The following is a 27,726-nucleotide window of genomic DNA, read 5'->3' as shown; positions in this document are numbered from 1 at the left end:
TATTGCTATTTTAAGCTGCTGAGTTTTTTTGGGGGGGGTTTTCATACAGTGACAAATAACCAGAAAAATTTACAAAGCTTCTAGTCTGATTCTGTGCATGCAGTATTCTCTGACATTCCCTTAACACATGTTTTCTAAGACTTAAATTTTATTATTATTTATTTTTATTTTTATTTTGTTTTGTGGTACGCGGGCCTCTCACTGTTGTGGCCTCTCCCGTTGCGGAGCACAGGCTCCGGACGCACAGGCTCAGCGGCCATGGCTCACGGGCCCAGCCGCTCCGCAGCATGTGGGATCTTCCCGGACCGGGGCACGAACCTGTGTCCCCTGCATCGGCAGGCGGACTCTCAACCACTGTGCCACCAGGGAAGCCCTAAGACTTAAATTTTAAAATCTCAAGCATCATTCTTGCTGTCCACTAGTCCTAAAATGTTTACCCTGGAAGTTAGTGTGTGTCTCTTCCATACATGAGGAAACAGCTGGATCAATGTGCTGATACAAGCTGTCAGGCAAGACTAGGCATCTGAGTGAGGCGGGCGGTGCGGGGGCGGGGGGGGGCGGATAGACTCCCCTGCTGTGTACTGATCAGATCATGACAGGAATATTGCATTCAGGTCTAAGGCCTGACCTGGCTATGTATTCAAATGAGAGACCCCAGAATGGTGAAAGAATTAAAAATCTAGTCATGATACCTGACTAGGGGAAGGAACTGGGAATGTTTAGCTTGAAGAAGAGAAGACATGTTCAGTTACCCCCGCTCAGCTGTACACACCAGGCTTTCTCTCCATTCTAGTTTGTCCTTTAAACTCTCAGGCCGAGTGGCAGCTCTTCTAGGAGGCCTTCCATGGCCCCAGGGTGGCATATGTACCCCTCATGTGTTCTTCCATATCATGCTCCATGTATCACTATTACTTGCCCTTATCAGTGTTATTTTATGTATATTTATGTGTCTGACTTCTCTATCAGAATGTGAGTTCCCAAGGAGCAGGGACTCTCTCTGCTTGACCTTGGCGTATCCTCTACTTATCCCATGGGTCTGGCATATAACACAACATAAATGTTTTACAAATCAGTATTTAAGTGTTGACACGTCAAAGAGGACCAGGTTTATTCTTTGTGGTCCTAGTGGGGTTAAAGACTAAGAGACATCTTGCTCGACATAGGGAAAAATTTTCTGAGCCCATAGATAGTAAGGCCTGCCTTAGAAGGTCTGGAGTCCTCTGTCCCTGGAGGTACCCAAGCATAGGCTAGACAAACACTTTCATTAGTTCAATAAAATTTTTTTGGTATCTGAGTAACAGTTATGCGTAGGTAAAGATTATATAATCCTTCTTTCAAGGAATCTGTGGTCTAGAAATGAAGATAATATGCTAGTGAATACAGTGATTGGAAAGAGAAAGTGATTATTAGGGTGGGGAGGTCAGAAAAGGGGTTTCACACAGAAGACTCAGACACATGTTTGAATTGCATTGTCGAAGATGAATAGGAATTTGCCAGGCCAACTAGAACACACAGAGTTGTGAGAGTACGTTTGGCTTCTCAGAGCCCTGCAGGTAGTACATTATGGTTGTAGCCTTGGAGTGGGAGGATGTGGTGATGATGGTGACAGTTCTACCAGTAATAATAGCTAACATTTGTTACATTATTGAGCAGGCAGGCAATGAACTAAGTGGCAGGAGATGTTGTTTGGGGAACTAACCACAGGCGCATCAAAGCCTCATGGACTTTATCCCCTGTGAACCATTATTTTAACCTGTATTTTGAGCAGAGGTGGGACACACTTTGATTTGCATGTAAACTTAATAGTTGGCAAGATTGTCACCAAGATAACATAGCATTTGGATGGACAAGATGGCCTTTGATCCTGAGATCTTTGACACTGTGCTTTATCATTATTATCATACTGCTTTATCAACTTCATGGACAAATTTTACACATGCCTTATTTCATTCCCCCTTTCGTCTACACGATGGTGGTTTTATGTGCTTGCCTAACGTGGCAGAAATGACGCTTGACCCATTTTCCCAATGATTGAGGAGGAGGGGGGAATCATCAGTCTCGAAGGATTTCTTTAAATAGCTTCTCCATTTCTTTAATCTAAACATAACATGATCGTGGATATCCCTTGCAGGTTCCCTGTCCTGTCTCCTTTCAGGATAAATTTGACTCAACAGTGTTAGGCCATCATTTGTTACACACAATCACTGAAGCAAAGTAAGAAATGGCAGTGTTGCCACTTACCTGCCTCTGGTGGTCCGTGAACCATTTCACCAGCCTGAACTTGGCTTGTTGTAGCTGTAGAGAAATTGGAGGCCTGTTTTTTATTCCTGCCTAAACTGAGCACAAGCAGACATTAACAGTTCTGTCTTCAGAATGATTTGGAGCTTGAATGGTATTTTCATCAGATTTATTGTTCCTAGGTGGCTGCTGCATGGGTTCCAGTTATTTATTTATTTTTTTGTGTTATGCGGGCCTCTCACTGTTGTGGCCTCTCCCACTGCGGAGCACAGGCTCCGGACGCGCAGGCTCAGCGGCCATGGCTCACAGGCCTAGCCGCTTCGCGGCATGTGGGATCTTCCCAGACCGGGGCACGAACCCGTGTCCCCTGCATCGGCAGGCGGACTCTCAACCACTGCGCCACCAGGGAAGCCCCTCCAGTTCTTATTCTATCAGTTTACTGGCTATTTGAGCATAGACATGCCACCTAATCTTGCTGAGCCTTAGTTTTCTCATCTGTCTAATGGGTCTAATATGCCTGTAGGAGTATTATGAGGATCAGTTGATTGGCATATGTGAAAGGACATCCTTATTTAATAGGATCTATTAAATAAGTGTTTAATAAATGTTAGTTTCCTTCCTTTTTCTTCAGTCAGTCAGAATGTTTGAAACCACCATTATTGACTCATTGCTAGTGATTCATTCCTGTAAGTAGTGTTAAATTATGTGTGCCCCTGTGGAGGGTAACATTTTAAGCTATTACTAACTCCTTTCTCTTGATTAATGTGTCACATTCTTGTGGCAGCCAGCCAAGAGCAATACATTTGGGAGTGAGATTGAGGACAGCATTAGAGAAGGGGTAGAGATAACAGGAGTGAGCAGACGGCCTTCACATAAGGGGTAAAAGGTACCAAAGAACAATTTAGAATCATAGAACTTTAATATTAAAAGAGATTTTTGAAATTTAGTCCAAATCTATAAATTTTATAAATGGAAGAACAGCCCAAGAGAGGGAGAGTGATCTGACTAGAAGTTAGGAACAAGATTAGGACCCACATTTTGTTTTGTATTCTTTTGTTGCCTTTACCTGTTTTAGGATTTTATCTTGCGTTGATGGTGGTAGGAACTTTAAGTTTTTAGGAGACTTCTCCCAGATTTTCTTTTCATCTATTCACTCATTCAACTCATTCTTTTTTGCTTTCACTAACTGATATATACAGTTATTGATAATCACAGGGAGGGTAAAATTGAAGGTAATTTCTTAGTTTTTTCTTTCTGTTTTTCTGTGTATTCTATACTGAGCATGTAATATGTTTGATGTTAGGAAAAAATGCTAGTAAAAAAAAAGAATGTATTCATGTATTTCTCACAAGTAGAAATAAATATATTTATCCTAGAAAATAAAACCCAAAAAACTGTTTTGTTCACTTATAACTTTATTTATAATACAGAAACGAAAATAGCGTAAATGTTAGGTAATGTAAGCTAAGTCAGACTTTATAATGTTAACAGCAGATGTTCTGGTTATAAATACTACCCTTCTTTCTCCTTTGCTCCCTACCTCAGTAAATGAAACCAGCTTACACCCAAAGCCCAAACCAGAAACCCATGATTCACCTCTAATTTCTCCTACTTTTTTCACCTCTACAAACTCTTGATTCAACTTCTGTAATAACTCTTAAAACGTCTACCTCTAGCTGTCTCCACTGCCACTGCCTTAATCCAGATTCCTGTAACTGGTTCCTAATTGGTGTCCCTGCCTCCCCTATCCTTTTGTCACGCTGGAATAGAAATACTCTTCCTGTTTTCATTCTTTTAGCAATGTTTGCTAGGCTTTGTACGAGTGTTGGGGATGAGTTGCATAAATACAGTCCCTGCTCTTCAGATGGCATGTCACTTTTTAAACCTCTTTAATACTTTCCAGAGCTCAAGCGCATGAATTTAAACCACAGGCTTTGTGATCTGGCCTCTGCCTACCTCTCCAGACTCATCTTCAAACACATACCCCACCCCACTCTAGACCTCTGTGTTCTTTTACCAGTCATAATTTTGCTAGTTATGGTTCTGAAATAAGACTTTTGTATTTATATTAACCAGATTTTAAAATCCATGCCATTTTAACATATGCTTAATTCAATTTAGTTTCTTTAAACAAATAAACAGAAAAACAGCCAACATCTGGAGTCCAGACCTTTCTTCTCAGCTACAGATCTGTATTTCTAGTTGTCTGATTGACATTTCCACTTGGCTGTCTCACAGGTACCTCAAACTCAACACGTTGAAAATTGTTCTTGTAATTGTCTCTGTTTTCACAATCTCAGTAAACTATGCTTACCATCAACTGAAGTGTTTAGGCAAGAAACTTGGGAGTCATCCTTGAGAGTTTGTGCTGCCTCACCTTTATGTCAAATCAATCACAAATCTCTGTTTATTTTACTTCCTAAATATTTCTCAAGTCTGTTCACCGAGGTCTATTCCCAATTCTGTTACCTTAATCCAAGTAGCAACTTTGCTTAGTCTGACTTCTGGAACCTCCTAGCTAGTCATCCCACATCCGTGTTTTTTCCCTTCAGAGCACTCTCCACACGTACCTGATCTGGCACCAAATATTTACTACTTTATTGGTCATCTCGGGCTGCCATAACAAAATACCATAGAGTAGGTGGCTTAAACAGTAGACATTTATTTTTTTCATAGTTTGGTGGCTGGAAGTCCGAGATCAGGGTAACAGCATGGTCAGGTCTGGTGAGAGCCCTCTTCCTGGCTTGCAGGCAGCTACCTTCTCACAAGTTCTCTGGTGTCTCTTCTTAGAAGGGCATTAATCCCATCTGAGGGCCCTACCCTCATGACCTCGTCTAATCCTCATTACCTCCCAAAGGACCCATCTACAAATACCATCAGATTGCGGGTTAGACCTTCAACATATGAATTTGTGTCTGACACAAGCACATTCAGTTCATAACAACTATATTATCTTATGTATCTTTTTCTTTTTACATCTTTATTGGAGTATAATTGCTTTACAATGGTGTGTTAGTTTCTGCTTTATAACAAAGTGAATCAGTTATACATATACATATGTTCCCATATCTCTTCCCTCTTGTGTCTCCCTCCCTCCCACCCTTCCTCTCCCACCCCTCCAGGTGGTCACAAAGCACCGAGCTGATCTCCTTGTGCTATGTGGCTGCTTCCCACTAGCTATCTATTTTAAGTTTGGTAGTGTATATATGTCCATGCCACTCTCTCGCTTTGTCACAGCTTACCCTTCCCCTCCCCATATCCTCAAGTCGATTCTCTAGTAGGTCTGTGTCTTTATTCCTGTCTTACCCCTTATGTATTCTTGATGTTCTAGCATCTGGGTCCTCGCTGATTAGTGAGAGACTGCCCCTCCCAGGGATAGCCAGTTCTTAGATATAGCAAACAACTCAACCTGGTCTGTGCCTTTCATATGCAAACTAACCAATGCAGAGCCCATTCTCTAAACCACATCTTACACTCCAGGAGGCAGTATTCCTCTGCTCTAATCACCCCAGAGCCAGGTACCAGATAACAAAAGATAGCTCCTATACCCCAGGGCCCCCTGAAGTTATTCAAAGTAGCCAGTTCTAAACCTGCTTACCCTCCCTTGCCTTGCCTTGCCTTTCTTAAGGAAACCGCAATAAAGGGTCTTGCCCATACTTTTCCTCTTGCTCCTTCTGCCTCCTGACTGACCCTGGTGCTTTCCTATGCTGTCCTGAATTGCATGGCGTGCCCCCTCCTCTTGGGAACTGTGAATAACACACTATCTTTTTTTTTTTTTTAAGGGGGAAAGTTCCCCCTTAATTTTTACCTCCTATTTTGTTTACTTCCTTGTTTATTTGTTTTGGCCATGCCACATGGCTTACGGGATCTTAGTTCCCTGACCAGGGATCGAACCTGGGCCCCCAGCAGTGGAAGCATGGAGTCCTAACCTCCAGGGAATTCCTTTTCAGTGGCAATCATCTCCAGATCTGTTGGCTTCACCATACTTGAATAATAATAAAATTTATATTTTGAAACATGCTGCCACACTTCTGTGGACTGAATTGTGTCCCCTCAAAAATCACAGGTTGACTGTTTGCAGTTGACATGATATATTACACATAGAAAATCCTAAAGCAACATCAGAAAACTGTTAGAGCTCATCAGTGAATTTGGTAAAGTTGAAGGATACAAAATAAATATACAGAAATCTGTTGCACATCTATACACTAACAATGAAGTATCAAAAAGAGAAATTAAGGAGGCAATCCCATTTACTATCTCATCAAAAAGAATAAAATACCTAGGAATAAACCTACCTAAGGAGGCAAAAGACCTGTACTCCAAAAACTATAAGATGCTGATGAAAGAAACTAACGATGACACAAACAGATGGAAAGATATACCATGTTCTTGGATTGGAAGAAACAATATTGTTAGAAATGACCGTACTACCCAAGGTAATCTATAGATTCAGTGCAATCCCTATCAAATTACCAGTGGCAGGCTTCCCTGGTGGCGCAGTGGTTGGGAGTCCGCCTGCCGATGCAGGGGACGCGGGTTTGTGCCCCGGTCCGGGAGGATCCCACATGCCGCGGAGCGGCTGGGCCCGTGAGCCTTGGCCGCTGAGCCTGCGCGTCCGGAGCCTGTGATCCACAACGGGAAGGGCCACAACGGTGAGAGACCCGTGTACCACAAAAAAAAAAAAAAAAAGAAAGAAAAAAGAAAAATTACCAGTGGCATTTTTCACAGAACTGGAACAAAAAATTTTTAAATTTATGTGGAAACACAAAAGACCCATCTAAAGTTGTTTGATGTAAAGTCATTAGATCCTGGTTCAAAACTTAAAATAAAGGAATCTTCTGTATATCATAAAACTGGTGGTAGATTTACCTGCAGTAAGTCATGATATTATACCAGTTTTTTTGAACATTTAAAGGTGATTCAAATGAATGGTTTTGGAGGCAATATAACATAGAGGAGTCCGTCAGAAATTAACACAACATTGTAAGGCAATTATACTCCAATAAAGATGTGGAAAAAAAAAGTTACTTAAACCTTGTAAGCCTCAGTGTTCTCATCTTGGAATGTAGATAATAGTTCCTACCTTAGAATTGTGAAAATTAAATGAAATAATAAATGTGACACATTTAATTATAAGACCTTGCACAAATGCTGTCATTTTCATTCCAATAATTTACTAGAATATATCACTTTGCATAAATTCTCTTCCTTCTTCCTAGAATGCCTTTCTCTGCCATCATTTCATTTCCTGCCACCACCTTTTCTGGCTTCTTTGTGACCCCTTTTTTGGAATCTTTACTGTGTATTTATTCACGTTTTTCATTCCCTCTACCTCACTAGACTGTGAATTCCCTGAGGGCAGTGATTATGTGTTGTTTTTATCATATCCTCAGCCCCTAACATGTTGCCTGGCACATAGTAGATATATTATTAAAGAATTCATCAAATGCATATCTAGTGAATAAATTCTATAGGAATGGTTTAAGTATTAGAAATACCCTATCACAACACGTGGCTGGACAAGTAGTGTCCAACTTGTAGTTTAATATGTAATAGCTATAGCTGTTATTATTGCTGATAATATTATTTTTCAGAGACAGACATCACTTAGATTAACTGACTTCCCCAACAATTTCTATCTCTTTTTATGTATATGACTGAACATTTTATTTATCTTAGGTGCTATAGGATGGGGGGAAAACGCAAAAGAATACCGATAGGACCTATCACCTGTAGATGGTGGACATCATTCTTTCCTGGAGGCATGTTATCATGGTTTATGATACTGAATGATCCAAGCTGACCAGTGAGTCAGGCATCCTACTTAGGTGTGTAGATTAGGACAGATGGGTGGGTAAGCTTCTTTGTTCAAAAACAATAAACTAAATATACACACTGAGAATAAATTAGATGATGATAAATATATGAGAATTAGTAAAAGATATCAGATAATAAGAGGTGACCATCTTAATCATTCTGATGTTTTATTTTGGATTCGCATAATTGCAGCTCTACAATATTCAAGTCCTGTTACCTTTGTTTCTTACAGCTATTGGATGAACTCCCAATGATTTACAGCTGTTGTATATTTGTATACTGCATGTAAGTATTTATGTTTAAAATTCATATGCTTGATATATTTTTAAATTCATGTTTGCTTCATAGGGAATTATGTAATATAACTAATCCAGTGGTATTACTGGGAGATTGTAACAGTGTAGAAGATTGTAACTTTTGTGATTTCAATGTAGAGTATAATTTCTGGGAAGTTATAATAATATTGTTTATGAACTTGTTTGATCTCAAAACCTTATAGCCAATTTAGATAGAATCTTACTTAAATTAAGTAAGATTAACTTACACAATTTGCCTTTCCTCGAGTTATGAATATATAAAAATTTAGGTAAAGATTTTATATATTATGCCATAATAACATTTCTCTACTTTGTACCTGTAATTGTGCTGGGCAGCACACGAAATCATCTCTAAATTCTCACAGTTGTGCAAGATAAATAGGTATTGTCCCCATTTTATCTAAGAATATAAGCAGAGCTTATGCTTAGGTGACTTGCTTAAGGTCATGTGGTTAGTAAGTGTCACAGTTGGAAATTGAACTACAAGTTTAATAAACTTAACTTTTAAAATATACCTTCTATTTTCTAGTGTTAATTCTTGAGACTTCTCTGAACCTCTTCTGTGATGGTTATCTGATTCTTTTCAACAGGATCATCATTGCTAGCTCAAGAATATCTTCCAAAGATACATAAAAATAAAAATAGTTTGAAAAAATATATTATTTAAAAGAGCTCATCAGAAACTTCTTCTGTAAAGGGCCAGACAGTAATTATTCTGTTGCAAGTCTTCAACTCTGCTGTTGTAGTGTGAAAGCAGCCATAGATAATATGTAAACCAATGGGTGTGACTGTCTTCCAGTAACTTTTATTTACAAAAACAGGCTTAGGTTGAGAAATTGGTTCTTGCACTGTAGCTTGCCACCCCGATCTAGAAAAATATTTTCAGGTGACTCTTCTTAATAAGTCATCAGCCTATCACAGTCTGCATCTGTGACAAGCAGATCTGGGCAGTTAGAAAACAAGATCAAAAACAAGGAAATCCCATGCACCATTTTCTGAAAGCTGTCCTCAAGACTGAGGCTAAGGTCTTTGCTCTCCTTGACATTGTTTACTGATCTATCTTTTCTGTCAAAACTATATTTATTAAAAGAAGAATCAAGTAACAGCGAGCACTGATATGCTAATGTCCTGATGTACCTGTACCTGCATGAGACAAAGCTGAGAGCAGATACTTAAAAAGTACCCAGACAAGTACTACAAGAAAGGGAGAGCAGAAAGCAGAAGATGACTGCTTTCTTACCTCAGTTAATGTTTTGTTCCAAAAACATCCCTCTCAAATAGTCTGGTTATGTGTCTCATTAAATGAAGCAATACGGTAAAACCATCAAGCACAACATGCACACACACACAAAGTCATCAAGTCACACAATTTAAAGGTAAAAGAGGTCTTAGTGCTAGTAAGACTTCTCTGAATCCTTTACGCGATGGTTATCTGATTCTTTTCAATATATGATCGCCATTACTTTCCAGCCACCTTTCTTTACAGATAGGGAAATAGGAGTTGGGTCCAATTCCGTTAATTAGTAAACTGAGAGAACTCTCCTGCTGCTTATACAAAACATAGGTTCAAAGGTTGGATACTTAGCTGATAGCCAAATATATGTTCATATTATTCACTGAATGTTTCCTGTGTCAGACTTTCCTAGTGACTAGGTATATGAAAAAAAGATTTTATCCCTGCACACAGAAAATTCACAGTCTGGTTGGGGAGACAGATAAGCAAAGAGACAATTGTGATAGAGTGATATTTCCTGTGACAGTGTGCATTAGTCAGGGATCATTAGTTCCAAGATGTGGAAACCTACCCAAGCCAGTTGATTTAGGAGAGATTTATTTACTGTAAGGACATGAGGGAATTATATGGCATAGCAGGAAGTCCAGCTCACCAGAACTGGAAGGGCACCTTCTCTCTCCCTCCCTCTTTTCTCTATTCCTTCCTCTCCACATGGCTTCAAGTCTTTGTATCTGCTTTCTTTTTCTCTTCCTGCAGATCACTTCTCTGCTCACTCATCTACTTCAAGTTAGTTGCCCAAATATAAGCATCAGACCTTGAGTCCACACAGCTTTATACATTGATTCTCTATACTTGATTCAGTCTCTGGCTCCCAAATTCCAAATTTTCGGAAGAGAGCCTCTCACTGGCCCAGTTTAAGTCAAGCATCTACTTCTGGTCCCTGTAGCCTCTTGGAGGCTGTAGGTAGTGTGGGTTCTCTAAGATGAGTGTGTGGTTGAGAGGAAATGATGGGGATCACTAGACCCAGGGGCAAGTATACAAGTGGTAAAACAGTGTTCTATTTGTTTTCCTAGTTATATATTCTAACACAAGTTTCTTTCTCTCTCTTTTTTCTTTTTAAGGTTTGAATGTTTCAAGACAAAGAACTCTGTAAACTACCATCTGCTTTTTACTTTAGTTCTGTTCAGTTTAATAGTAACCACAGTAAGTCATATTTTATTTCTAACAGATTATAAGCAAGTAAACTAGCCATTTATGGAGTTTGGTACATTTTGCTTCTAATATTTGCTTCATGTTGTTCAAACTGAAATATTTCTACACAAAACTTACTTATAGATATTGCCCCTTTGTTTCCTGTTTAGGTGTTATTTCTCAACAAAAAGTTGAAACAACTTTTTTAAAAATCTGGGTTTTTTGTGTTTTTTTTACAGAAGGGGAAAAAGTCAAAAGGCAAATATTTACTAGCAGTGGAAAACAATTAACTTTTCTTCATGGATTCACATATTACCTCCTATTTGTTAAAAAAGGAAATTGGTTCTGCTCCGTAGGGCCTAGTGTGACTCTTTTAATGGTTAACCTTTTCCAAATAGGTTGAGATAGCCAATCACTTCTGATCCTACCCTAGCGCTTTTTTCCTCAAGTGAATTACATTTTGTATTAAGAGATATTAATTTCAACAAGCTTTTATCATGAATCTACCATATCAGGCAGTAGAAAATACAAAGATGACTAAGAAGCAGTCACTATGCTTGAGGACCGCATTCTAGTGGGGAACTTAAACATGTAAACAAAGAATTGGATTGAAAGATGATAATTGCAGTCATACAGGTAAAAACCAGTTATATGATGATGAGATAAATGAGGATTAATGAATTGCTTGAGTGGGTCAAAGAAAGCTGCAGAGAGGTGTACTTGAGCTGGGTTTTAATTGATTAGGAGTTCACCAGGCCCCTGGCTAAGAGTGTTATGAAGCACTTCTAAATAGACCATTATGTTGTCCACAGGCCTAGAATCTTGGAACACATAGTGAACTATCGTTTTTAAGTGCTTAGTATGTGCCAGATACTCTACTGAGTACTTTACATTTATTTTCTCATTAAATCATCACTGTCAGTGGAATTGGGAGAGATTTAATATGACTGGATCAAAGTTAAGTGGTGAGGAGTGAACAAGTGTAGTGAATCAGACAAATATCAGATTATGAAGACTCTTATATACCATGTTTAAATTTGGATTTTTATCCTCAAGGTAATATGGAGCCATTAATTGGTTTAAAGTAGAGGAAAAACATCAACAGATACATGTTTTAGAAAGACATGATTATGGATGATGGATTAGAGGAGTATAAGCCTAGACCTAGGGATTTTTGCATTTGCTTAGGCAAGATATGAGACTCAGACTGAAGTAAAATAACTGTCATAAGTAATCCATGGTACTTGTGACCCACTAAGTAGAAAGGGGTAGAAATGGAGTAAAAAGAAGGAATTGTCTACAATGATTCCTCAGTTTATGGCCTGGTCCTCAGAGTACGTAGTAAGTCCTTAACCAAGACAGGCAACTTGGAACAGGAGCAGATTTTTCAGGAAAGATAATGAGTAGGTTTGTGTCATGGGGTAGGGGTAGATAAGTTCACTTTGGAATGTGCTGAGATTGAGGTGCCTGACATTAATGATATCTGAAGCTTAACAGGTAGGTTGGGCTAAAGATGTGGATTTGGTAGTTGTCAGGTTATAGGTAGAACTAGAAATGTGGGAATAGATGAACTGGCACAGAGATAGCATAGACCATTATGATGACCGAAGATACAACCCTTGCGGGGGACCTTCAAGGTGGCGGAGGAGTAAGATGTGGAGATCACATTCCTCCCCACAAATACATCAAAAATACATCGACAGGGCTTCCCTGGTGGCGCAGTGGTTGAGAGTCCGCCTGCCGATGCAGGGGACACGGGTTCGTGCCCCGGTCTGGGAAGATCCCACATGCCGCGGAGAGGCTGGGCCCGTGAGCCATGGCCGCTGAGCCTGCGTGTCCGGAGCCTGTGCTCCACAATGGGAGAGGCCACAACAGTGAGAGGCCCGTGTACTGCAAAAAAAAAAAAAAATACATCGACATGTGGAACAACTCCTACAGAACACCTACTAAACGCTGGCAGGAGACCTCAAGACTTCCCCAAAGCCAAGAAAATTCCCACGTACCTGGGTAAAGCAAAAGAAAAAAGAGAAACAAAGGAATAGGGACAGGACCTGCACCTCTGGGAGGAAGCTGTGAAGGAGGAAAAGTTTCCACTCACTAGGAAGCCCCTTCACTGGCAGAGATGGGGAGTGGGCAGGGGGGAAGCTTCGGAGCCATGGAGGAGAGCACAGCAACAGGGGTGCAGAGGGCGAAGTGGAGAGATCCCCACCCAGAGAATTGGTGCCAACCAGCACTCACTCAGAGCTCGTCTGCTCACCCGCCAGGGCAGGTGGGGACTGGGAGCTGAGGCTCCAGCCTTGGAGGTCAGACCCCAGGGAGAGGACTGGGGTTGGCTGCATGAACACAGCCTGTTGGGGGCTAGTGCGCCACAGCTAGGAGGGAGGGAGTCTGGGAAAAAGTCTGGACCTGCCTAAGAGGCAAGAGACCATTGTTTCGGGCTGCCCCAGGGGAGGGGATTCCTTCCCTGTCTGCACACAGAAGGCAGAGCACTGACTAAACGAGGTCCAGAGATGGTGCGAGCCGCAGCTATTAGCTCGGACACCAGAGACAGGCATGAAACGCACAGGTCAGTATCCACATGTGCCGTCCCCCCCCAGGAGCCACTGCCAGGGTCCCGACACACAGCGCGTCTCGGGCTGTTGCAATGTCATGCTGGCCTCTGCCACCGCAGGCTCGCCCCACATTCCAATGATAACTACCATACCCCTCCCTCCCCGTGGCCTGAGTGAGCAAGAGCCCCTGATCAGCTGCTGCTCTAACCCTCTCCTGTCTGGGTGGGAACAGATGCCTGAGGGCGACCCATATGCAGAGGCAGGGCCAAAACCAAAGCTGAACCCCAGGAGCTGTGCGGACAAAGAAGAGAAAGGGAAATCTCTCCCAGCAGCCCCAGGAGCAGTGGATTAAATCCCCACAATCAACTTGATGTACTGCATCTGTGGAATACCTGACTAGACAACGAATTGTCCCAAAATTGAAGCAATGGACTTAGGGAGCAACTGTAGATGTAGGGTTTGCTGTCTGTAACTGACTTGTTTCTGATTTTTATGTTTATCTTAGTATAGTTTTTAGCACTTGTTATCATTGGTAGATTTAAATAATCTTTTTTTTTTATTTTAATTTTTTCGTTCTTCTCCCTTTTCTTCTGAGCTGTGTTGCTGATAGGGCCTTGGTGCTCCGGCCTGGTGTCAGGCCTGAGCCTCTGAGGTGGGAAAGCCAAGTTCAGGACATTGGACCATCAGAGACCTCCCAGCCCCACGTAGTATCAATCGGCGAGAACTCTCCCAGAGATCTCCGTCTCAACGCTAAGACCCAGCTTCACCCAACGGCCAGCAAGCTCCAGTGCTGGACGCCCAGTGCCCGACAACTAGCAAGACAGGCACACAACCCCACCCATTAGCAGAGAGGCTGCCTAAAATCATACTAAGTTCACAGACACCCCAAAACACACCACTGGACATGGTCCTGCCCACCAGAAAGACAAGATCCAGCCTCATCCACCAGAACACAGGCATCAGTCCGCTGCACCAGGAAGCCTACACAAACCACTGAACCAACCTCACCCACTGAGGGCAGACATCAAAAACAACAGGAACTACGAACCTGCAGGCTGCGAAAAGGAGACCCCAAACACACTACATTAAGCAAAATGAGAAGACAGAAAAATATGCAGCAGAGGAAGGAGCAAGGTAAAAACCCACCAGAACAAACAAATGAGGAGGAAGTAGTCAGTCTACATGAAAAAGAATTCAAAGTAATGATAGTAAAGATGATCCAAAATCTTGGAAGTAGAATGGAGAAAATACAAGATATGTTTAACAATGACTAGAAAACTAAAGAGCAAACAAACGATGAACAACACAATAAATGAAATTAAAAATTCTCTAGAAGGAATCAATAGTAGAATAACTGAGACAGAAGAACGGATAAGTGACCTGGAAGATAAAATAGTGGAAATAACTACCACAGACAGAATAAAGGAAAAAGAATGAAAAGAGGAGAGTCTCAAGAGACCTCTGGGACAACATTAAACACTCCAACAATCGAATTATAGGGGGCACAGAAGAATAAGAGAAAAAGAAAGGGACTGAGAAAATATTTGAAGAGATTATAGTTGGAAACTTCCCTAATATGGGAAAGGAAATAGTCAAGTCCAGGAAGCACAGAGAGTCCCATACAGGATAAATCCAAGGCGAAACACGCCAAGACACATATTAATCAAACTATCAAAAATTAAACACAAAGAAAAAATATTAAAAGCAGCGAGGGAAAAGCAACAGATAACATACAAGGGAATCTCCATAAGGTTAACAGCTGATCTTTCAGCAGAAACTCTGCAAGCCAGAAGAGAGTGGCAGGACATATTTAAAGTGATGAAAGGGAAAAAACTACAACCAAGATTACTCTACCCAGCAAGGATCTCATTCAGATTTGACAGAGAAATTAAAACCTTACAAAGAAGCAAAAGCTAAGAGAATTCAGAACCACCAAACCAGCTTTACAACAAATGCTAAAGGAACTTCTCTAGGCAGGAAACACAAGAGAAGGAAAAGACCTACAATAACAAACCCAAAACAATTAAGAAAATGGTAATAGGAACATACATATTAATAACTACCTTAAATGTAAATGGATTAAATGCTCCAACCAAAAGACATAGACTGGCTGAATGGATACAAAGACAAGACCTGTATATATGCTGTCTACAAGAGACCCACTTCAGACCTAGGGACACATACAGACTGAAAGTGAGGGGATGGAAAAAGATATTCCATGCAAATGGAAATCAAAAGAGAGCTGGAGTAGCAATTCTCATATCAGGCAAAATAAACTTTAAAACAAAGACTGCTACAAGAGACAAAGAAGGACACTGCATAACGATTGAGGGATCAGTCCAAGAAGATATAAGAATTGTAAATATTTATGCATCCAACATAGGAGCACCTCAGTACATAAGGCAAATGCTAACAGCCATAAAAGGGGAAATTGACAGTAACACATAGTAGGGGACTTTAACACCCCACTTTCACCAATGGACAGATCATCCAGAAGATTAATAAGGAAACACAAGCTTTAAATGATACATTAAACAAGATGGACTTAATTGATATTTATAAGACATTCCATCCAAAAACAACAGAATACACTTTCTTCTCAAGTGCTCATGGAACATTTTCCAGGATAGATCATATCTTGGGTCACAAATCAAGCCTTGGTAAATTTAAGAAAATTGAAGTCGTATCAAGTATCTTTTCCGACCACAATGCTATGAGACTAGATAACAATTACAGGAAAAAAACTGTAAAAAAATACAAACACATGGAGGCTAAACAATACACTACTTAATAACCAAGAGATCACTGAAGAAATCAAAGAGGAAAACAAAAAATACCTAGAAACAAATGGCAATGAAAACGCGATGACCCAAAACCTATGGGATGCAGCAAAAGCAGTTCTGAGAGGGAAGTTTATAGCAATACAATTCCACCTCAGGAAACAAGAGAAATCTCAAATAAACAACCTACCCTTATACCTAAAGCAATTAGAGGAACAAGAACAAAAGAACTCCAGGGCTTCCCTAGTGGTGCAGTGGTTGAGAGTCCGCCTGCTGATTCAGGGCACACGGGTTTGTGCCCCGGTCCAGGAAGATCATATATGCCGTAGAGCAGCTGGGCCAGTGAGCTATGGCTTCTGAGCCTGCGTGTCTGGAGCCTGTGCTCCGCAATGGGAGAGGCCACAGCAGTGAGAGGCCCACGTACCGCAAAAAAAAAAAAAAAAAAAAAAAACCTGCAAAGTTAGCAGAAGGAAAGAAATCATAAAGATCAGATCAGAAATAAATGAAAAAGAATGAAGAACACAATAGCAAAGATCAATAAAACTATAAAAGCTGGTTCTTTGAGAAGATGAACTAAATTGATAAACCATTAGCCAGACTCATCAAGAGAAAAATGGAGAAGACTCAAATCAACAGAATTAGAAGAAAAAGGAGAAGTAACAACTGACACTGCAGAAGTACAAAAGATCATGAGAGATTACTACAAGCGACTATATGCCAATAAAATGGACAACCTGGAAGAAACGGCCAAATTCTTAGAAAAGCACAACCTTCTGAGACTGAACCAGGACGAAATAGAAAATATAAACAGACCAATCACAAGCAGTGAAATTGAAACTGATTAAAAATCTTCCAACAAACAAAAGCCCAGGACCAGATGGCTTCACAGAAAAGTTCTATCAAACATGTAGAGAAGAGCTAACAGCTATCCTTCTCAAACTCTTCCAAAGTATAGCAGAGGGAGGAGTACTCCCAAACTCATTCTACAAGGCCACCATCACCCTGATACCAAAACGAGACAAAGATGTCACGAAACAAGAAAACTACAGACCAATATCAGTGATGAACATAGATGCAAAAATCCTCAACAAAACAGTAGCAAACAGAATCCAACAGCACATTATAAAGGATCATACACCATGATCAAGTGGGGATTATCCCAGGAATGCAGGGATTCTTAAATAGATGCAAATCAATCAATATGATACACCATATTAACAAATTGAAGAATAAAAACCATATGATCATCTGAATAGATGCAGAAAAAGCTTTCAACAAAATTCAACACACATGATGAAAACTTTCCAGAAAGTAGGCATAGAGGGAATGTACCTCCACATAATAAAAGCCATATATGACAGACCCACAGCAAACATCATTCTCAGTGGTGAAAACTGAAACCACTTCCTCTAAGATCAGGAACAAGACAAGGTTGCCCACTCTCACAACTGTTATTCAACATAGTTTTGAAAGTGTTAGCCGCAGCAATCAGAGAAAAAAATAAAGAGAATCCAAATCGGAAAAGAAGAGGTAAAGCTGTCACTGTTTGCAGATGACATGATACTATACATAGAGAATCCTAAAGATGCTACCAGCAAACTACTAGAGCTAATCAATGAATTTGCTAAAGTAGCAGGATACAAAATTAATGCACAGAAATCTCTTGAATTCATATTCACTAATGATGAAAAATCTGAAAGAGAAATTAAGGAAACACTCCCGTTTACCATTGCAACAAAAAGAATAAAATACCTAGGAATAAACCTACCTAAGGAGACAAAAGACCTGTATGCAGAAAACTATAAGACACTGATGAAAGAAATTAAAGATGATACAAACTGATGGAGAGGTATACCATGTTCTTGGATTGGAAGAATCAACATTGTGAAAATGACTATACTACCCAAAACAATCTACAGATTCAGTGCAATCCCTATCAAACTACCAATGGCATTTTTCACAGAACTAGAACAAAAAATTTCACAATTTGTTTGGAAACACAAAAGACCCCAAATAGCCAAAGCAGTCATGAGAAAGAAAAAGAGCGCTGGAGGAATCAGGCTCCCTGACTTCAGACTATACTACCAAGTTACAGTAATCAAGACAATATGGTACTGGCACAAAAACAGAAATATAGATCAATGAAACAGGATAGAAAGCCCAGAGATAAGCCCACGCACATATTGTCACCTTATCTTTGATAAAGGAGGCAAGAATATACAATGGAGAAAAGACAGTCTCTTCAATAAGTGGTGCTGGGAAAACTGGACAGCTACATGTAAAAGAATGAAATTAGAACACTCACTAACACCATACACAAAAATAAACTCAAAATGGATTAAAGATCTAAATGTAAGGCCAGACACTATAAAACTCTTAGAGGGAAACGTAGGCAGAACACTCTATGACATAAATCACAGCAAGATCCTGTTTGACCCACCTCCTAGAGAAATGGAAATAAAAACAAAAATAAACAAATGGGACCTAATGAAACTTCAAAGCTTTTGCACAGCAAAGGAAACCATAAACAAGACCAAAAGACAACCCTCAGAATGGGAGAAAATATTTGCAAATGAAGCAATTGACAAAGGATTAATCTCCAAAATTTACAAGCAGCTCATGCAGCTCAAAAACAAAAAAACAAACAACCCAATCCAAAAATGGGCAGAAGACCTAAACAGACCTTTCTCCATAGAAGACATAAAGACTGCCAACAAACATGAAAGAATGCTCAACATCATTAATCATTAGAGAAATGCAAATCAAAACTACAATGAGATATCACCTCACACCGGTCAGAATGGCCATCATGAAAAAATCTAGAAACAAAAAATGCTGGAGAGGGTGTGGAGAAAAGGGATCGCTCTTGTACTGTTGGTGGGAATATAAATTGATACAGCCAGTATGGAGAACAGTATGAAGGTTCCCTAAAAAACTGAAAAGAGATCTACCATATGACCTGGCAATCCCACTACTGGGCATACACCCTGAGAAAACCATAATTCAAAAAGAGTCACTGTACCAAAATGTTCATTGCAGCTCTATTTACAATAGCCAAGAGACGGAAACAACCTAGGTGTCCATCATCGGATGAATGGATAAAGAAGATGTGGCACATATATACAATGCAATACTACTCAGCCATAAAAAGAAACGAAATTGAGCTATTCCTAGTGAGGTGGATGGACCTAGAGTCTGTCATACAGAGTGAAGTATGTCAGAAAGAGGAAGACAAATACTGTATGCTAACACATATATATGGAATCTAAGGAAAAAAATGTTATGAAGAACCTAGGGTTAAGACAAGCATAAAGAAACAGACCTGGTAGAGAATGGACTTGAGGATATGGGGAGGGTAAGGGTAAGCTGTGACAAAACGAGAGAGGGGCATGGACATATATACACTACCAAACGTTAAAATAGATAGCTAGTGGGAAGCAGCCGCATAGCACGGGGAGAACAACTCGGTGCTTTGTGACCACCTAGAGGGGTGGGATAGGGAGGATGGGAGGGAGGGAGACGCAAGAGGGAAGAGATATGGGAACACTTTTGCACAGCAAAGGAAACCATAAACAACACCATAAACAAGACAAAAAGACAACCCTCAGAATGGAAGAAAATATTTGCAAACGAAGCAACTGTCAAAGGATTAATCTCCAAAATATACAGGCAGCTCATGCAGCTCAATATCAAAAAAAAACCCCAATCAAAAATGGGGAGAAGTTCTAAATAGACATTTCTCCGAAGAAGATATACAGATTGAAAGGATGCTCAACATCACTAATCATTAGAGAAATGCAAATCAAAACTACAATGAGGTATCACCTCTCATGGGTCAGAATGGCCGTCATCAAGAAATCTACAAACAGTAAATGCTGGAGAGGGTGTGGAGAAAAGGGAACCCTCTTGCACTGTTGGTCGGAATGTAAATTGATACAGCCACTATGGAGAACAGTATGGCGGTTCCTTTAAAAACAAAAAAATAGAACTATCATATGACCCAGCAATTCCACTACTGGGCATATACCCTGAGAAAACCATAATTCAAAAAGAGTCGTGTACCACAGTGTTCATTGCAGCTCTATTTACAATAGCCAGGACATGAAAGCAACCTACGTGTCCACTGACAGATGAATGGATAAAGAAGATGTGGCACATATGTACAATGAAATATTACTCAGCCATAAAAAGAAACAAAGTTGAGTTATTTGTAGTGAGGTGGATGGACCTAGAGTCTGTCATACAGAATGAAGTAAGTCAGAAAGAGAAAAACAAATACCGTATGCTAATACATACGTATGGAATCTTAAAATTGTTTTTATGAACCTAGGGGCAGGACAGAAATAAAGACGCAGGCATAGAAAATGGACTTGAGAACACGGGGAGGGGGAAGGGTAAGCTGGGACAAAGTGAGAGAGTAGCACTGACATATATACACTACCAAATGTAAAATAGATAGCTAGTGGGAAGCAGCTGCATAGCACAGGGAGATCAGCTTAGTGCTTTTTGCCCACCTAGAGGGGTGGGATAGGTAGGGTGGGAGGGAGATGCAAGAGGGAGGGGCTATGGGGATATATGTATTCATACAGCTGATTCACTTTGTTATACAGCAGAAACCAACACAACATTGTAAAGCAATTATACTCCAATAAAGATGTTAAAAAAAAAAAGATACAACCCTTTGTAACACTGGGCTTTTTTTTTTTCTCAGTAAAAACAAAAGAATATACATTTATGGTATTATACCCTAAAAGTTACGGTTGGTTTGTCTGTTTGACATTTAAAACCTGTCAATTTGCAAATTCTTTTTAAGGGGGAGGGATAGATTGGGAGTTTGGGATTGACATGTACACACTGCTGTATTTAAGGTGGGTAACCAACAGGGACCTACTTATAAAAGAATAAAATTTAAAAAGATAAGAATGTCTCATTTTGTAATGTCTAAGGAATTCAATAAGAGTCAACATTTTAAATAAAAATTTAAATTTATACATTTAAGGTGTACCACATGATGATTTAATATACATAGTGAAAATATTACTACAGTCAAGCTAATTAACATATCACATAGTTACTGTTTTCTGTGTGTGTGATGAAAGCACCTGAAATCTACTCTTTCAGTAAATTTCCAGTATTCAGTCCAGTATTATTGACTATAGTCACCATGCTGTACCTTGGAACATTGACCACTTGAGGGTCAAGTGAAAGAGGTAGAGCCAACAAAGGAGGTAATCAGAGGTGTAGGAAAACCAGGAGAGCTTGATGTCACAGAGTACAAAGAGGTTTCTAGAAAGGGTACCAGTTGCCTCTGAGAGGCTGAATAAAATGAAATTGAGGTTTGACCCATAAAAAAGACCAAGTAACCTTAATGAGGGTACTGTCCACAGCAGATTGATGAAGGCAGAAGGTAGATTTCAGTGCGTTGAGAAGATGAAAAAGAGATTGAAAGAGCAAAGATATTGTATTTCCTTATGTTTCTACATTGCCCTGTGTAGTCCTTTGCATACATACTTGTTAATCAGGAAAGAGTCCTAGAATTTCAGAGGTGAAAGGAAGTCTTGTTACTATATAAAAGAAGAGACTAATGTCCAGAGAGTTTTAGTGACTTGCCTGACCAACCAAATTTATATGGAGAATTGGTGGTAGAGTCAAGACAACTTACCTTTGTAAGCTAAGAGCTGATGTGGCTGAAAACTTAGGCTTGGGAGTCAGTCATATCTGAGTTTTGACCAACACTGTTACTTAATAACTGTGGGACTTTGGGTTAGTTACTAAAGAGAGAGGTAACTCTCTCCTTTAGTTTTCCTCATCTGTAAAATTAATAATAGCATACAGTTCACATTAGTTGTAAGAATTAATACCTGGCACATAGTAAGGACTCCATAATTCTTTTGCCTTAAAAAAATGCTTTTAAGAGGCATGCGCTTCTGCATTTCTTTTATTAGTAACAATGAGAATCTGCAATTATGTAAAGGAAAATTCGTATTTTGAAATAACAAATTTCAGAGATTAAAAGCATTCTGCCTTACTGAATTTAGAGTTATATAAATGTTCCTACACATCTTACTTAATTTGTTTTTTTTAATGTTTGGCTGTATTGGGTCTTCGTTGCTATGCACGGGCTTTGTCTGTTTGTGGTTAATTGGGGCTACTCTTCGTTGCGGTGCGCAGGCTTCTCGTCGTGGCTTCTCTTGTTGCAGAGCTCGGGCTCTAGGCACCAGGGCTTCAGTAGTTGTGGCTTGCGGGCTCTAGAGCACAGGCTCAGTAGTTGTGGCTCATGGGCTTAGTTGCTCCGTGGCATGTGGGATCTTCCCAGACCAGGGCTCGAACCCGTGTCCCCTGCATTGGCAGGTGGATTCTTAACCACTGCGCCACTACGGAAGCCCCTACACATCTTACTATTAAAGCTCTATGGGTGCTTCAAGGAAATAATCTCTTGCTGTGGTGAGGGAACTTCCTCCAGGAATGAGAAGTTCTATAGACAAATGATAAAATTACATAAAATTTATGAGATCAGCACTACATTAAATGAGGCTGTAGAGATACATAAGAACCGTCTTTCTGTCAAAAAGATTATTGCCTTGTAGAGGAGAGAAACAAACTAATAAATGCCGTAAAGTTTATATATGGACAGTCAGGTAAAAAGGATGAGTGATGGACTCTGCTTAGCAGAGAAGGAGTCAGAAAAGATTTCAAGAAAGAGGTATAGTTTGAGCTGAATCTGGCAAGATGAGTGTTTACCAGCAGGGGGCAATTTCTGAACAAAGTAAAGCACAGCATGTTTAAAGATACAGAAGCATGAAACTAGCATATTTGTTGGAGCCTAGGATGAGAAAGAGACAAGAGGAGAGGAATAAGACTAAGCAGAAAGGCCGGAGCAAGATTATGGAAGACTTTGAAATTTGGACTTTGTCTCGCAAGTGATGGGAGTCATTTCAGGGTTATGATTTAAATTTTGACTTCTCTCTACCATGTCATTTTAAAAGTGCACTGGTTTTCGTTTTTTTAATTAATATATTTTTGGCTGCGTTAGGTCTTCGCTGCTGCGCACGGACCCCTCACTGCGGTGCCCCTCCCACTGCGGAGCACAGGCTCCAGGCGCAGGGGTCCCAGCAGCTGTGGCTCACAGGCTGTAGAGCAGGCTCAGCAGCTGTGGCACTCTGGCCCAGCTGCTCCGCAGCATGTGAGATCCTCCCGGACCCCAGCTCGAACTCATGTCCCCTGCACTGGCAGGCAGACTCCCAACCACTGCGCCACCAGGGAAGTCCCTAAAGGTGTACTCTTATAGGGCAATAAATGCATGCAATAAAGAGGCATTGAACTTAATCACCCACATGACACTGGGGCCTAAAACTAGGGCTTGTGTAACTTTCGTGTATCTGGGTGAATGAATTAGAGGTTTTCAGAAGCAGAAGAAAGGACAAGAAATTTGTTTTAAATGTTTTAACCTATTAGCACATGTTATGTGCTAGACACTTGCACATATTTTGGCTTATTATTGCTCACCACTATTATTCCCATTATCCAGATAAGGAAGAATGAGTCTTTTGGTTAAGTGACTTGCTCAGGCATGTAGCAAGTAAGTGGCAGTTTGAAATTTAGCTCCTGTCTCTCAAGTCCAGCGTTCTTGCTGCTGTAGAATAGATCTGCTGCAGGGATTGTCAGCATAACTTCTTCAGCCCTCATGAGTTAACCACGCATCTCTGCCTCTCCTTGATGCTGATGCAGAGGCCAAGAGGCCAGAGTAATCCACAACAGCTTTGAAACATTTAGTTTACCATGATGAAATGAGCACTGGGGCACACCCACCTGTAGGTAACAGCCCTTTTGTGGCATGCCACCTAATCTGATTGGTTTTACATGGCTGGAGTCAGATCTAAGAAGCAAGACTAGGGAAGCAGGAGACGTTTGAAATTTGCAGAGTAGCAGGAATAGGTTTTCTTTCCCCTTTGTAATGCACTTCATTTACATGTATTTCTTTTAATATTTTTCAGGTTTACCTTAAGGTAAAGGAGCCTGTATTCCATCAGGTAATTTTTAAAAATTATTACACATTTTATTATTTAACCTGCCTTGTGTTTTCCTTTTCTAGTAAATTATATGCATATACAACTTCAGTAAATGAAATAGTAGATGTTTTAGGAAAGAACAGTGTTTAAAACAGAGATTACAAACAAGTTCCCACAGAAGCACATGTAAGCAAAATAGGAATATACCAAGAATAGTCAATGCCCAGGCCGCACTGGCTATTGGTAGATAGTCATGCAGGTGCAACATTGCTCTTATAAGCAGAAAAAAAACCAGGAAGCATTATACACATGCACATGTAAACAGTCTTCTTTATGACATTATTTTCTAGAAAAGATAAGGGGAAAATACTCAAGGAATGTTCAGTCTAACATATTTTAAGTAGTTTTTTGAGGTGGACGATTATTTATATTGAGGGAAACAAACATAGGAAACTTTGGTATAAGAAATAATAACTTAAGTGCATCCTAGAATGAAACCAGAGTAAAATGAAGTATCAGACCCTAAATAAAGAGAGCTATTATTTATTGAGTGCTATGATGTGCCTGGTCACTATGCTTATTACTACATAGACCCTAATCTCCCCAGCAGTCCTACAAAATATGAATTACTGTCTATATTTTAAGGGAAATGAGCTCAGAGATACTAGGTAATTTGTCCCAGAGTTACACAGTTATTAAGGGACAGAGCCAGGGCTGTAACTAGATTTATTTGACCCCTGTCATCCTTCTTTTAACAAAGCGTGTAGATAGATAGATAGATAGATAGATAGATATGATAGATATGATAGGTAGATAGATAAAGGATAAATAACTAAATAAGCATGCAAACAAGCACACATTTCAGGAGGATTAGAGGCCTTGTACTTTTAGAATATTTTGTGCTTATATAAAAAGGTAAATGTTCCTATAATCTTTTAAACTTAAACTAGACAATATCACCTGAAATCTGTTTCTTGAAGAAATAAATTCCAAATCCACGTTATTGTGCTTTGCTTTTTTCCACAGGCCAGCTGAAAGTAGATGTACTAATGTAGATATTATGGGGGGTGGGGCATCCTCACTTTCCTGTTTATTATAGCTTGAAGTGATGTCATTATATATTTACCCCTTTATTAGAAATATTTATTGACACAGTGTAAAAAATGAAGTTTATTTACGTGAAGAATACTTCAGTTTTTATAATCTTCTTATTTGCCTTTATAAGAAAGAAAAATAATAACCACAACAGAACAAAATTTGGAAATTTTGAGTTAAGTTTTCTAAGTTTATTACCATTCAGTTTTCTGTTTTTGACTTATTTGACACTGTGTTTATGAAGGAACAAACTATTCATATAACTTTTCATGCTGCAATTTCCATGTGTTTTTCCAGTAATAAATATTTTCTTCTCTGTGTATAGGGAAGATACTTAGATATCTGTGTATGATAGGAAGGTAGGCAGGATGAAAACTTATAGCTATGGCTTATATCCTAGGCTTAGAGATTAAAAATCAGGATAGGGAAGTGAAGAAGTAAAGGAATGCTAGGGTGAAGTAGATAAGCAATCTGAAGGTAAGACATTCATTCATCAGGTGTTTACTGTGTACTTTCTCATTACCAAATTCTGAGCTGGAATTTGGAAATAAAGAGGCAGTAGAGCACAGACTTTTAAGATCCAAAGTGAGGCAGACCTGGATTCAAACTAGTCTCTCTGCTTATTCACAGTATACTCTGGATAAGTTACTTAACTTCTTTGAGCTTTGGTTTCCTCGTTATTCAGCAAACACTTTTTAAGTGCCTTCAGTATGCCCAGTGCTGTACTAGGCACAGGAGATGTACAAGTGAGTTAAATAATGAGGTCTCTTGCTCTTATAGAGCTCATAGGCCGCATCTCTAAAGTCGGTATAATAATATCCTGTAGTTGTCTGAGTATTAAATGAAATAATGCATTTAAACCTTAGCACATAGTAAAACACTCAGTAAATGTTAACTAATATTAATATTCTAAAGCACATAAGACATGGCTGCTGGTCTCAAAGAACTCACTATCTGGTCAGGAAGATTGACTTGGAAAAACGTATTTGTAGTATATACGTTTTGTAATAAACATGTAAAAGTAGTACTCATGTAGGCAAGGGCACAGTCTGTCTGTTTAGATGACTCAAAATAGGATTACAAAATACACCTAGTGCATGTAGCTAAACTATTACTCTAGTACTGAAGAACAAGTTAAGGAAAATAGCCCACTAGTTTGACACAATAGTATTCCTCGCTGCTTTGTAAAGTTTTATTTAAAGAGACCTTTGCTTCAAATGTCTAATCTAATCCTATGCTGGTCTGTAAAGTAATTAGAATTGATACTTTCTATTGATATTTATACTTAAGGCTTAAAAAAAATCTTTCCCTAATTATTTTCTGGGTATCATTCTTAAGAAAAGAGAACTTTTTCTGAGAATCTTCTAATTGTCAAAGTTTGGAGTATTACTCTCAATTCTTTCAGGTAACTTGATATTTTTATGTGTAGAAACTTAGAAAAATTGTTTTAGAATTTGTAAGTAGAAAATTGTTTTGAAATTTGTGACAAGATTTACAATATTTTTCAAGATCTTAAAAATAATGGAAAAGGAAGGAAAAGCAATGTGGTCTAATCTAAAGGAGCTCTGATTAAGACTGGAATCTTGATTTCTTACCACTTTGATTTCTTGAAGTTCAGAATCTCTATTTCTTGCCATTTTGTTATCCACCGACAAATTTCTTGCTGTACCTATTCTTCAGTATCTTCATCTGTAAAATGTTCAAAACAAGGAAAGGTACTATTTCACAAGGATTATATAAAAATAATTAAGGTAATGCAAAGCACAAGGCAATAAACATACTAATACTGTGTGATACTAAAAGTACTTAGTAAGATGTGCATAAATTTCTGCCTATGATGATCATGGAAAACTTCTAAAAGGAGATATTTGAGTTGAGCTAGAGAGATAAGTAGTGACAGTACAATTAAAAGTATCTGTCACAACAAGGATGATTGTCTTACTAACCAGATTAGCTTCCCTGAGGGAGAATATACTGATAACAGTTCTACTTTACTGTATTAAATCCAAGGTGATCCAAACATCTCCAAAAGAGAGCCAAATGCCATTTATTCATTTTGATGGCCTTGTAAAGGATAATACTCAGATCACATAGCTGTCACATTCAATAGAAACACCAACATATCTCAAGAAAGAAAACAAAAAGAAAAGCATACATGAGAATAGACTAAAAGAACATTTAAGAAGTTATTGAACCCTCTTAAAGTAGCTAATTGACAAATCAGTAGTTGAATATCTCAGATGAGATCTCATCTAATGTCTCAAAGAGTACTGTTGCTTAAAATCTTTTTGCCAAAGTAGATGTCTCTGAAAGATTGTTTCTAGACGTGACATACCAGTATTTTATTAATACCCGTTCTAATTTGACCTTCAAGATTTGCAAGAAAGAACACTATGTAAACAATTTGAAAAACAGGAACTTAAGTAGATTTTTAAAAATTCTATTATGTTTCATTTGTGCCATTTTATTACAAATTAGGGTAGAAGGAAA

The 27,726-nt window shown here is 39.3% G+C and overlaps 1 protein-coding gene across 2 annotated transcripts in view; it reads left to right on the top strand.

Annotated features, from left to right (window-relative positions):
* ACER3 (alkaline ceramidase 3) overlaps positions 1-27,726 on the top strand; it is a 185,481-nt gene that overhangs the window by 103,928 nt on the left and 53,827 nt on the right. For both annotated transcript variants that reach the window (XM_029209021.1, XM_029209020.1), the window contains 3 exons: positions 8,291-8,343; positions 10,731-10,812; positions 24,127-24,162. In XM_029209021.1, the coding sequence (XP_029064854.1) occupies positions 8,309-8,343; positions 10,731-10,812; positions 24,127-24,162 (153 nt within the window). In that variant the 5' untranslated portion in view covers positions 8,291-8,308. The remainder of the gene's footprint in view (positions 1-8,290; positions 8,344-10,730; positions 10,813-24,126; positions 24,163-27,726) is intronic.

This window comes from Monodon monoceros, unplaced genomic scaffold (genome assembly GCF_005190385.1).
Source record: "Monodon monoceros isolate NGI ecotype Baffin Bay Population unplaced genomic scaffold, NGI_Narwhal_1 Super_Scaffold_7, whole genome shotgun sequence".
In the NCBI taxonomy this organism is placed as follows: domain Eukaryota; kingdom Metazoa; phylum Chordata; class Mammalia; order Artiodactyla; family Monodontidae; genus Monodon; species Monodon monoceros.
Note: the sequence above shows the minus strand (reverse complement) of the source record. Positions and strands in the feature narration are given on the sequence as shown.